Here is a 12985-nt window from a genome sequence, read left to right as displayed (position 1 = left end):
TGCCCTTTCTGGAGGTCCGGGGACTGGAGCCACCATAAGAGGGCTTTCCTGCAGACCCTGCTGAGGGGAATGGGGAAGCTCAGGGGATGTCGCAAGAGGGACCATTGGACTTGCAGGGTCCACTGAAGAACTCTCATATTCAAGCGCGCCAAGAGGAGAAGGTTGATAGTTGCCACCATAGAGCCTAACGCACTCAGGACCAATTCCACAGAGGGAGCTGGGGATTGAAGAAGGGCCAATATGTGGAGTTTTAGAGTTCGAAGCCGGTCCGGAGTCAAGAAGGCTAGAAGCTGGTTTGTGTTCAATCTGGCTCCAATGAAATCTAGGATTTGGGTTGGAAGAAGGGAAGATTTTTTGATGTTGATCGTGATCCCCAGCCGGGGAGCTAGATGGAGAAAGTAGTCTCTGGCTGCGCATAGTAGATGCCTGGTGGGGGCGGTCAGGAGCCAATCGTCCAGGTACGGAAAGACCTGAATTCCCTGGAGTCGCAGGTGGGCCACTACAACTGTCAAGACCTTGGTGAACACCCTGGGGGCTGTGGTGAGACCAAAGGGAAGGACCCTGACTGGTAATGGCTGGCTTCCAGCCGGAAGCGGAGAAACCTCCTGGATCGTCTTTCCATCAAAATGTGGTAGTACGCATCCTTGAGGTCTATGGAGCACATCCAGTCGTTCTCCTGCAGATGTGGGATACAGATAGCCCATTCTCTAAGTGCAAAAATGCCCTCCAATGTGTGTGTTACTGTGGAAATAGCACTCTTCCAGGGGTTTTAGAGCTCCACCGCCTGGGCTTCAGAATACCCCGGGTTTATTTTATTTCCACAACAACACATGCCCTGTTGGGCATTACTGCTTATGTATTTGTCCTGGGTACTAAAACCAGACAAAACTCTGACTAATACAGCCAACACAGGAATGGAGAAAGGAGATTCTGCTGATAAGGATTACTGCAATTAGGGATACAAATAATAGGCAAGAGGGGGTGGGAATATAATGGAGAAAAGTGGCAAAGGAACCAACTTACTGGGAGCAAACAACTAGAGAGGGAAAGGTAACAGAATGGGAAGATGTCAAGAACTTACTTGGACTGCAGGTTAAATATTGCCTTCCATATCAAGGACTGATAACAGAGTATAGGATAAGAGAAATAAATAAGGGGGTCCTAAATGAAAGATCAGCACTGGTAAAGTTTTTTTATAATCAAAAACAGAAGTTGCCATTACGAAAGGAATAATTAGTAGACCATATAAAATATTGCAGGATTAACTACTTGGGAAGAACTGAGAAGAGAGATCAGATAAGCAATTCACAAAGAAACAATGGGGGAGATATAATATGTATGTCTCCTAAATATGCAACAAAATCTATAAGATTTTGGATCATAGGAGGTTACTAGGCTAATGGGACTAGGGCCCTTACAAGCCTAGACAAGAGTTTATCCCCCCAAAAGACCCTCAGTCAGCACCTGTGGCCCCATCAATGAGGGCACAGGTGGGACCCCTGGGACACATTTGTGGTTTCTCATCCACTCATCAAGATTGTGCTTGAAAATGGTCAGCAAGGTACTCTGACATGTATGTGAAGTCTATTCCAGGGACAGGGCAGCCTCTGGGAGACAAACCTCTCTCTCCGGCAGGTTTTGTTGATGTCGCACATTCGATTTATTCCTTTTGAGCAGGTAATGAGCGCGGAGTTAGACTTACGGATATGGAGCATCTCTGGTAGGGCAGGGTCCGAGATTGCCTTGTAGGCGAGACAGAGATCACCCTCTGGGCAATCTGGATGATGCAGAGTAGAGTGACAGTGATTTGAGCCTGTCCACATAGGCGAGGTGTTGGAGGCCATGGATTCTCTTTGTGAGGTATTTCTGTGGCCTTTCCAGTTGGTGCAGGTGTTTGGAGAGGTACATTCCAAATGAGGCGTTATACTCAATTATTGGCCTAATGAGGGAATAGCACAGAGAGGTAATAAGCTCCTTTTTTTCTGGATGCAATCCTTTAACTTATAAGACGAGCTAAGTAAAAGGCTTTTCTGACCACTGCCACTACATGATGGTCAAATGTGAGACTGTTGTCAACCTGTGTACCCAGGTCTCTCACCACAGGTTATGTGCTTAGGGTGTGCTTAGGGGGTTGTTGATGTGGTAATCAGTAGGGGCTGTGATTTTGCTAGATGGTATGACAATGCATTTTTTGCATTTAACTTAAAAGCCATGACTTTGACACCAGTCATTTGTTGTTGTGAGACTCTCTTGTAGTATATTAACATCATTTGGGGCGTCAATGACAGCACCCAACTTACAGTTGTCTACAAACTTGGTCAACCACAGGCATTTTGTCTTTGCCTGGACCTCTAAGAAGTAGATGCCAAACAGCAGGAGTCCCAGGATAGATCCCTTGGGAACACCACTAGTGACAGGTCTGCTGTCGGAGGTGGAGGTGCCTATTTTGACCTTCTGGGTCCTATCGATGAGCCAGTTGGCCACCCACCTGATGAGATAGGGATTTACACCAAGTTGTGTTAGCTTTTCGATGATGCTCGAGTGGGAGAGTGTGTCAAAGGTTTTGGCCAAGTCGAGGTATGCTGTATGTACTGACTTTCCCTCACCCAGGGCATTGGTGACAGTCTCAAAGAAGTCAACCAGGTTCAACAGGCATGATCTGACCATGACAAATCCGAACTGGGTGGAGTCAAATGCTTGAAGACTGCTCATGTCTTTGTTCATGAGATCCATAATAATATGTTTCCATGGCTTTACAGATCAGACTTTTCAAGCTAATAGGGCGATAGCTTCCAGGGTCAGTAGTGGCACCACCTTTGTTCAAGGGGATGACAATGGCAGTTCTCCATTCTGCTGGAATGAAGCCTGTAGTTAGGCTGTGTTTGAACAGGGTGCTCAACGGCAAATCTAGTTCTTGCTGGAGATGGTGCAGAATACAGCCTGGGATATTATCAGGTCCCATGGAAGTTGTGTTCTTTGCCTTGGATAGGGCCTTTAATTCGTGATCTATGGAGATGTGAGGTGAGAGACAAGTATCAGGGATGCTGAATGGGCCTTGGGGGGGGGGGGGTGAAGTTTGCAATGAACCTATCTTCCAGCAGGTTGGTTAAGACAACAGGATCAGTGTAAGTGGTATCATTAACCACTAATTCATAACAAACCTGAGCTTTGCCATGGAGGTTCCCGACATAACCAAAGAAGGCTTTGTGGTTTTCCTTTGTTTTGGAAACTAGTTTCGATTCATAATTGGCTTTGGCAGTTTTCACTAGTGTGCCTTTAGAGGCTAAGGAGGGAGTTTTTCCAATTTGGAATTTGTTACTTTTTACCCTTGGACAACAGTTTCTTCTTTTTGTTGAAAAGTCTGTTGATATGATAGAGGGTGTCCACCAGACAAGTTTGTGTTTCCTTGAGGAGCAGGATTTACTTCTGCTGGGTATGGCTGAGTCCATGCAGCTGTACAGGTGCTTGTACATTGCACTGGCATACTGTTCAGCATAGTTGTCTACTTCCTCTGAGGAGGTTAAGGTGGGGGGGGGCAGGATAGAAATGTCAAATGAGACAGACTGATGATCTGATCTCACCAGGGAAGATCTTACTATGGGGATGGTGCAGTGGTCACGCATGTTGGGGAGAACCAAGTCCAGAATGTTATCTCCCCTTGTGGGGGATGAGATGAGCTGGTCTAGTGTGTTAGAACTGATGAAGTCAAGGGATCATTGGGTGAGTGCATTAGTGCAGGAATAGTTCACCCAGCCTATGGTGGGGTATTTGAAGTCACCAAGGATCAAGGTGTTAGGCAGTATCTAGATGGAGTCAAGTAGGTCCAGGTAGGAGGAGTAGGTGTCCTGAGTCATGGAGGACGGTCTATAGCTGGCTATAACTTGGACAGGTGTCTTGCCAACTGTCAGTTGCACCTGGAGTAGCTCTAGTGCGTCATGCTGGCAAACTAGTCTGGAGGTGTGCTTGTCTTTAAAGAAGATAGAGACTCCACCACCTTTAGTCTTCCTGACCTTATTTTGGGATCAGAATTTTGGGAATGAGGTACAGCCTGGTAAGGCAGGGGTACTCTCCGCAGCCTTGAGCCAAGTTTCCGTGACTGCACAGATGTCATCTTCCAGTGCGAACAGAGCCTCCAGTGAGTGCATTTTCAGATTAAGGCTTCTAGCGTTAAGCAGCATGACCTTCAATTTGCTTTATGACAGATCTTTTATGGTGGAAGAATTGTCTACGGGACAGTGCCTAAAAAAAACACAATGGGGAAGGCAGAGAGCCTTGGCCAGAATCTGGAATCCCAGGAGTGACAGGTGTTGGCCACATCCGGCAAAGCATCAATGTCTGTAAACCATGTCATCCCAAGCAGACAGATACTGGATCCCCTTGGAATGACACCAGAAATTAAGCCAATTGTTGAAGTCTATTTTTGTTGGTATTGTGGTATCATTCTTGGTGAAGGTAGGATGTTGCTTAGGGCTATGGTCATACCTGCCTGGGACACACTCTAAGAGCTCAATCATGTCTCTCTTCTTATAGTCCAGGGAGGTACATCTCAAATCATTCACACCAACATGGACAATGACACAGTCATACTTGTACCTGTTGTGAAGAGACTTAAATGCATGCAGATGTGGCAGATTCTGGCACTTGACAGATAACTGACCATGACCTTTTCCTTGTCGAGCCTGGTGAGTGGGACATGGGTGTGCCTCACAATTGAGTCGGCAATGATTAGCATGTTTGGTTTATTGTTATGCCTTATGGGCCGTGTGTGAGACACTGGTGTGACGCCCGCTGAGTGTGATGTGTTTGGTGTTGTGTGTGGAATGTGCGAGTGTGTTTCGAAGGTCTCTGCTGTTTAGGTAAGTTTTTATTGAGGACCTCTGCATAGGCGGGTGTGTGTTGTGCTTGGCTGTGATGTGGGTGGTGTGGTGTTTGTGCTGGCAATCTCTTCTTTGACAGGAGTACTGACTGCGGGGCGAGAAAGCATGGACTCCAGGTTACTGATGTATATGCATTTCTCTCAAGTACAAGAATTAGGTGCTAGGAGAAGAGGGCTATCAGTGAACATGAGGCAGTTGCTACACTGTCTCAGTATGCCCATGTCGACCAGGCTGGCAGGAGAAACTGCTGGGAACTGTAGGACATAGTGCTCTGAATACTTAGGTGGACTTACAGAGGAGGGTTTTGATAATGGTTTATCCACAAGAGTGTAGACCACAAAAACCTTCTTAAATGGAAAATAACTGGCCTTAATTCCAAGTGCTAAAACCAAAACTAAGAGGTTTAGAATAACAGATAAATTAAATCAGGCTACTAACAAGCAGTAATAAATACAGCAGAATAAAAGCACTTGAACACTTAAGAGCAAGCAAAGAATGGTAATAAAGTAGGAAGAACACAATTACAGTAAAAACAGCTGAATAAAGTGTATTTTTTTAAGTGGTGAGGGAGGAAACAGAAGAGAATTCAAGATTAAGAAACTAAGGGGTTGGGCCTTACCAAATGCACTCTATGTAACACAGTAGAATGAGCTTATGAGATGGGACTGAGGCGAGTGTCCACAATCAAAGAAGCAAAGGGGTACTCCTTCCCAAATGATCTCACTGTACTCAGTAGAGTCAGCAAATGAGACGGGACTGGGAGGAGTGTCTAAAATCAAATTTACAGCAGGGGCGGGCAATTCCAAAGCCACCAAGTTTAATAATATAACACTTGGGCGGGAGGATGAGTAAAAATAAAATGCAGACAGACACCAGCAATATTCAGTCAAGCAAATAAATAAATGCAGTGCAGTTTTGTTAACATAATGCAGATAGAGACCAGCAATGTTCAATCAAGCAAATAAATAAATGCAGTACAGTTTTGTTAACTATCATTGAAACAGATCAAGTGCAAAAAAGTATACTTTTATCAGCTCCGTATATCCAGATGGTTACAAAAGCAATCACACCCAGCTACAAGGAAGTAGGTCTGATACTGAGCACAATCTTGCCTGGATGTGCTTACATAGGTATTTTTATACCCAGTGCAGACTCCAAAGAATTTTTCCATAGGTAGATATGTTGGAGGCGTGATTGGGCAGAAAGAGGTAACTGGGAACATTTTCTGGGAGTGTAATGACTTGATAGAATTTAAAGATTCCCTGCACACTGCTCTGTCAGAGATGCTGGGTGAGCAAGTTGGAGTGACTAAGGAAATTATTTTTTTAAGATACGATACAAACTCAGAACTGCCTAGACAGTGGGGCCTTGCTGAGTCTAGTTATGATGGCTGCCAAAAAAAGCAGTTACTAGAAAATGGAAATCAAAGTCTAAACCAACCTTACCAAAAGACAGTAACAGAGTTAAAATAACTGGAACTGAAATGTTTAAAAATGGATAGGAGCAAATTACATAAGAAACAATGGGAATTGTGAGATCACTACATGCAGAGGAAGAATGGTTTAAAAGAATGCATGATTTGAATGAGCTATGTAATGGCTGACTAACAATGACTGGACATATTAAAACTGATGTATAATCTTTGCAGCTACAGTTGTGTTGGCATGGTTTGGGATGCATAATGTTTGCAAACTGAGATTGTGTCGCTATGGTTAATTGCATTTATATAAATGTAACATGACCTATGTCGTACATAATTAAGATGTTTCTTTAAAAAAAAAAAAAAAAAAACAAGGAAACTTGCTACATTATCAAAATTCAATGCAAAACTACAACCAAAAATGGCAAAGGATAAGAATGATACACAAGTAGCAAACTACACTAAAAAGAAAAACAGAATGAATTGCTTGTAAACTTTTTTTTTTTTTTACAATGACCTTAGACATCACTTCGCATTCCAGATGTTTTTGATAGTCACTGACAGAAATAATTAGGAAAAAAATGCAGGAGTTAAGAACACTAGAAAAAGCAGTGATCAAAACAGCAAAACTCGCCACAAGTGAGGAGCAGTTTTATTTAGGAAAGTTCAAGTGGTTTCAAACAAGATTTTAAGTACGTCACTGTCTTAATAATGTAAAACAGTTGTAATTTCAAATGAGTTAAAACTTTCTTAATAACAGGCTGGTCATAACCTAGCCAAAGCACCAAAATGCCATGCAATACTGTTACTAAAAACAGAGAGTGTAGATGTGCTGAAACTGAAAAGATTACTTACCCATGCTGTGGCCCATAATAACGAATTTATTCCACTCCAAGCCTAAATGAAAAAAAAAGTTCTTTACATATTTTACTGCTGATGCCCACCAGTTATTCCACTCAGTGTGGAAATGTTACTTTCATATTAAGTTAGCAAAAAGAAAGTCAGTTTCTGCTCTTCTAACTTCGTTATTAAATACCTCTAGAGATTTCACCTCAGAGGAATAACATTTCTAAATCATTATTTAACAAGTCATTCATCTGCAGTTTAACTTATGGCTACAGGCAAAAGCAAAGCCATAGACTATTTCTACTGCAAACTAATCTTTCCTTTCAAAAGCATTCTGACCAACTCAGGCACCTCAAGATCCAAATGGGAATACAGTGCAATTCTTTATGAGTTGCTCAAATCAAGGATTTCTACAAGTCCTATAGAACAGAAAACTGGTCTACATTTTAAGGAAGTAGTACTCTACTCTTCACTTACATATACTGCGGTGGTGGTGCTGCGGTAGCGTTGTCGCCTCACAGTAAGATGTTGTCCTGTTTGATTCTCAGCTGAAGTGTCTTCTGTGTGGAGACATGCGTTAATGGGCGTGCCTTCATTGAAGGTTGTGCATCAGAGCTGGCAACTCGGCACGTAAAAATCTACTGCCAATCATTAGCGGACCGGAGTTCCGCTGTGGCGACCCCTAACCGGGAAAAGCCAAAAGACACAACAACAACTCTTCACTTACATCCAGAATGTTCTCAAACTCAGAAAGCACATGCTGGGCTACAGAAAATACAATTCAAAGCTTTACAACACAGCTGAATTCCACTGACATATTGTAGTTGGCATACAAGTCTGTCGCAGTTTATGAAAGCAATATGTCAAAATCAAAGCATTCTGCCTCACTCAAGTGCAGAAAGTACTATATAAAAAAATAGCTTATTATTACATGAAAAAAAAACAAACAGTCCAAAGCAAGTACAACAAGAACGTAACAAAAGTCTAAGAAATGAAAGTGAATTACAATCAAAGCAAAAATGTCTACAGGCAACAACAGATGATTTTACACTGGGGTTTAGAACAGTGTTTTTCAACCACCTGTCCTCAGCCCAGGTCCAGTCTAGTAAAAATTTCCTGATGGTCCATGAAAGGCTAGGAGATGGCCCCCGCTGGCTTGGAGGGGGACTCTGGCCGGGAGACTTATTTTTTTAATAAAAAGGGAGGGTGGCCTAATGGTTAAGGTGTTTGCCTTACAAACACAAGATGCAGGATTTGAGTCTCACAAGGGATAATTGGCTAGGCTTAAAATAGCTCGCAAGGGCAGTTAGCCTAGTACTAATCTATGAACCTATGAAAAAAAAAATTTTTAAGGGCATTCTTCTTTAAGAAGAATGCCCTTTGCGTCTGGTCACACAGACGTGACAGGTGTGTATGACCTGTTTTCATCTTCTGCATCTGTGTGACCTACTGTTAAGTCTTCGTCTTCTGCATGCTTGGAATTTGAATGCCAGAAGACGTTTGAAATACAGACCATGAATGGACAACTGAGAAGTAGGGGTGTGTGTGTGTGTGTGTGTGTGTGTGTGTGTGTGTGTGTGTGTGTGTGTGTGTGTGTGTGTGTGTGTGTGTTATGTTTAAGTGGTAGCTAGACAGGTGTATATGCATGTAAGTAGTAGGCAGGTGTGTGTGTGTGTGTGTGTGTGTGTGTGTGTGTGTGTGTGTGTGTGTGTGTGTGTAAGAGGGAAGGTAGCTGCATACCTCTTAACTGTCCCAGATTTTGACTGAAATTTTAGCTGTGTCCCTCTTAATTCCACCTAAAAGTGGTGACATTTGGAGAAAAGGTGATGAATTACACTTAATAAATAGTGACAATAATTAGAGTTACAGACTTCTTTTACTTTAAAAGAATGCATATTTACTCATGTTCTGTTATTTTTGTCAGTGTTTCATGTTAATACCAATGTATGAAAAGTGTCCCTGATTCTGTTGGGATCTGTCTCTGGTTGAGAGCTATCGGTGTGTGTGTGTGTGTGTGTGTGTGTGTGTGTGTGTGTGTGTGTGTGTGTGTGTGTGTGTGTGTGTGTGTGTGTGTGTGTGTGTCCGTGTGAGCTAATTAAGTAGCATACCTCTCAACTGTCCAGATTTCTGCCCAATATTTTAGTCTGTTCCTCACAAAAAGGACTGAAGTTTCAGATGTCACATCCTTTGGTATACAATGCTCTAACAGTGAAGATTCCTTATAAATAATGTTTTTATTTCTGCCTTAACAGTCCCCAAAATAATTCTCCTATATTTACCATTCCCAGAGTGTAAAAAGATTGAAAACCACTGGTTTAGAATGCAGAGCAGAATGTTGTTTTAAGAAATTATAGGCAGTACAATGATGAACTGTGCATGTGCACAAACATAATGGCTTGACAGTGGTGTTTCAGCTGACCAGTGCTAATGGTACAACATCTTGAAGTGTGGTGATCTGAAACACAACACTGAAGAAAAGAAACAAATGGTATCAACAGCCGGTTCTAAGTGACCACGTTTTGAGCCTCCTGCATCCAACTTATTCCTATTCCAGTTAATGCAACTCAGTAATAAGGACAATTATTCCAAAAATTCAGTCCTGAAATCTCCTGTATTAGAATTCTACAATTTAATACTAGTATTACCAAGCAATGCATGGAGCATATTCCCAAACTAATACCAAACTAATAATTGAATTGAATTAATAAGTGATATGTTAAAACAGTGCAGCACAAACATTACTGTTAAAGAACACTACAAATAAACAGGAGTGTTAGCGTTCCACTCTGTCCACAGCTCAAAGTAATCAAGGCACTACAGTGTGGAGGGGGAAAAAAATCAAAAGACTGCATTTCAGCAGATGACAGCTTTTCTTATTCCTTGCCCGTCCTCACCCCTTGCAAATCACCCATAGCATTAACAGGCACCCAAAATGCCAATCACAATTTCTACAAAAAAAAAAAAAAAGAGAGAGAAAGGAGTATCCTTGCTGGACACCTGAAATAATTTCATTGTTTTGGAGGAACATTTTCCTCTACACCTACTCTGTAACCCCAGTATCTTGCACATACTTCAGGTGTGATCTTACAATGAGTGCAACTCCCAAGATTAAGTCCCCAAACAAAGATGCTAGTACTTCCTTGGTCTAGTGTTAACTGATCCTTGAAATCAAAGCAGTTTAACAGCAGCAAAAAATTACCCATCTAACCATTATATTTTCCCAACTGACCCACACGAACATTCATTTTCCTTTTATACAGACCTTAATGATGTGCAAATTCCCTAATGCAATCAATATCAGGTAACGCCCTTTGACTCCAGGGTCACCTGTAAACTACAAATGCAGGTTGTACAGAAAAAGTAACTGTACACCCCGACTGTGGCACAGAAGGACAAACACCGGCTATGACCCAAAGGAGATGAGGTCGATTAGCAGCTTGGACACTAAAATATTCACGACTTGGATATTGGGTTTGAGAAGCTACCAGCTTGCCCATCCTGGGGCAAGAAGGTGGTTCTAGCTCTCTACTTGGGAGACAGCAAGTGGAAGCACTAGGTGTTACATGCTCAAACCGTCACTGATCATACACTACGCCTGTGTAAGTGCACTGGCCATGGAAGGGAGCATGCAGGGGCATGCTTCCTGCAGAAGGCAGAACTCAGGAACTCAAAATGCTGCAGCAGGAAGGAGGAGATTAAAGGAAGCAGGTAGTCTACTCCATCAGACTTGAAAACTAGCCCACTCCCTTCCAATTAATGGTCTGATTAAGCTCCCCAGGCAATAGTGAATGGGTTGTACAACTGTTGCCTTACAGAGGGGATTCCTGGCTCTTATCCTTGAAAAATAAATGGGAATGAATAAGCCAATTAGGTAAGGGAAGTGGAGCCAATGGGCAGGTCCAGCAAGAAAGCACAACAGGCAAGGACTTGGTACGCACTTGTCAACAATGTCCCAGTGGAAAATGTTAAGAACATGAAAATTTAGAGGTCTGAATTCTGCCTGCAATCAATAAAGAATAGTTTTCAGCAAAAATGAATCTTGTTTTCTGTGTGTATGTGCACACACACAGAGGAATCTGCCCTTCACCCCCTTACTTGTTATAGTCAAATCAATGGTTACTGAACCTAGGAGAAAAAGGAATTTCCCCTGCAGCAAATTCATTAGGGAACTGTATACCAAAGGTTGTGACAACTGTAACAATGTCCATCTCAAATAATGTGCACTATTTAAATATCCCAACTTTTCTGTCCACCCATAGTAGTTCACCACCCCAAACCACTTTATAATGACAATGGTGTCCAAGACTCCCCTCACCTCCCAGTGTAAGTAAACTTTTAATGACCTTGACAGGTACCTGTTTCACTAATGTCATTCATGCTCATGAAGAAAGTATACAGTTGTTATCTGTATTTGTCTAGAAGCACATAATTAGTGAAATCTGAGTTACTGCTATGGCTTCACCAAAATACACTTCCCTAAAGACCCATACCCCTCACTGCTAATCAGTTCAGAGACCCTTACCATACAAAGGTGCTTGGCATTTCTAATCATCAGACTACAGAAAGACCTTCACTCACTGCTGTTTATACCAAGTGAGTATCTGGAATGTAATAACACTACTTATGGGAGGTACTAGAGAACTCACAGCCAGCAGAAATTGGGAACCAAATAACAGTACTAAAAATGTCTACAGATGCTACACTGACCAACATTTGACTATTTCTTTCTTTTTATTTTTTAGCACTTTATTCTCCACATTTTCCATACAGCTTCAACAGGCACTAATTCAGAATTATAGGACCCATTTACTCACCAATCAGCCCCCTTAATCCAATTACATTCAGAGGAGCCAGAGCCAGAGACAAACTTGATACTCAATGAGCACAAAGCAGAGGAACTAATCCTGAAGAGGGTACCACCTCATCCCAGGATGCACATTTATTCTCTCATATCTACAGACAAATTGGAGAAATAAAAAATCACCTATGGAACAGCTTGGCTACTTAGCAAAGAGGGACAGCTCCCCTAACTACAAACCAATGAGTTTAACTAGAACTACTGGTTGGCTAACAAAACAACAAAGAGAGGAGTTGCAATAGCAAAGAATATGGAATCAGAACCACTCTACCAGCTTGTGTTTGCACTCGCAGAGAGTTTCCCAGGGGGAGTAGGTGTGCATCAGGGTTCAGCTCTGAGCCCATTGCTGTTCATATTGGTAATCGCCTGCATTAGCAAACTGGGGAGAGAGATCAACAAAGCAGCTGTATGCACACACTGAGGCATGGCAAACTACATGGATTATATCCCATATAGAATAAACCAGCCAGCCAGTTTCCAAAGCTTCAAGGCACCTTCTACGTACCCAAACCATCAGTCAACTCAACCTGAGCTAACTAAAAGACAGTTTTGGGCACCAAGCCCTTCAAAACTTTCATGCCAACTGCAAGAGGGAGGCTGAGACCTCCAAGGATATGGCTAAGAACAATAAAAAACAAACATCCACACCATGGCATGACAAATACATCAAAATTCAACAGGGAAGGAGGGAGAGAGCAGCTACTGCAGCAGTGACCATTCAAACATCTACTGTTACAGTAAGTTTACTTATACAGCTGTACTATGTCCTTCATTCTGATGACTGCTGCAGTAGCCTAAGCTATATGGTTAGATTACCACAACTTAGAACACTTGGGAGGTGGAAAGACAAGGGTCCTGCAGCCCCTGGAAATGGCCATAGTAAAGCCTAACCTAGACCTAGAAAATAAATCTAGTTTGCTGTACTTAGCAAAAGTATGCACAGAGGACCAACTTGCTGCTTCTAGAGTGCTTCTAGAGTCCAAC

General features: G+C 42.4%; 1 protein-coding gene across 4 annotated transcripts in view; it reads right to left on the bottom strand.

Moving 5' to 3' along the window:
* Positions 1-12985, bottom strand: part of SERHL2 (serine hydrolase like 2) — a 1152218-nt gene that overhangs the window by 684077 nt on the left and 455156 nt on the right. For all 4 annotated transcript variants that reach the window (XM_044060988.1, XM_044060991.1, XM_044060989.1 and 1 more), the window contains exon 5: positions 7153-7194. In XM_044060988.1, the coding sequence (XP_043916923.1) occupies positions 7153-7194 (42 nt within the window). The remainder of the gene's footprint in view (positions 1-7152; positions 7195-12985) is intronic.

Source organism: Protopterus annectens, chromosome 2.part0 (assembly GCF_019279795.1).
Source record: "Protopterus annectens isolate FY-2018-M chromosome 2.part0, PAN1.0, whole genome shotgun sequence".
NCBI classification, from domain to species: Eukaryota; Metazoa; Chordata; order Ceratodontiformes; family Protopteridae; genus Protopterus; species Protopterus annectens.
This window is presented reverse-complemented; position numbering and strand designations above follow the sequence as displayed.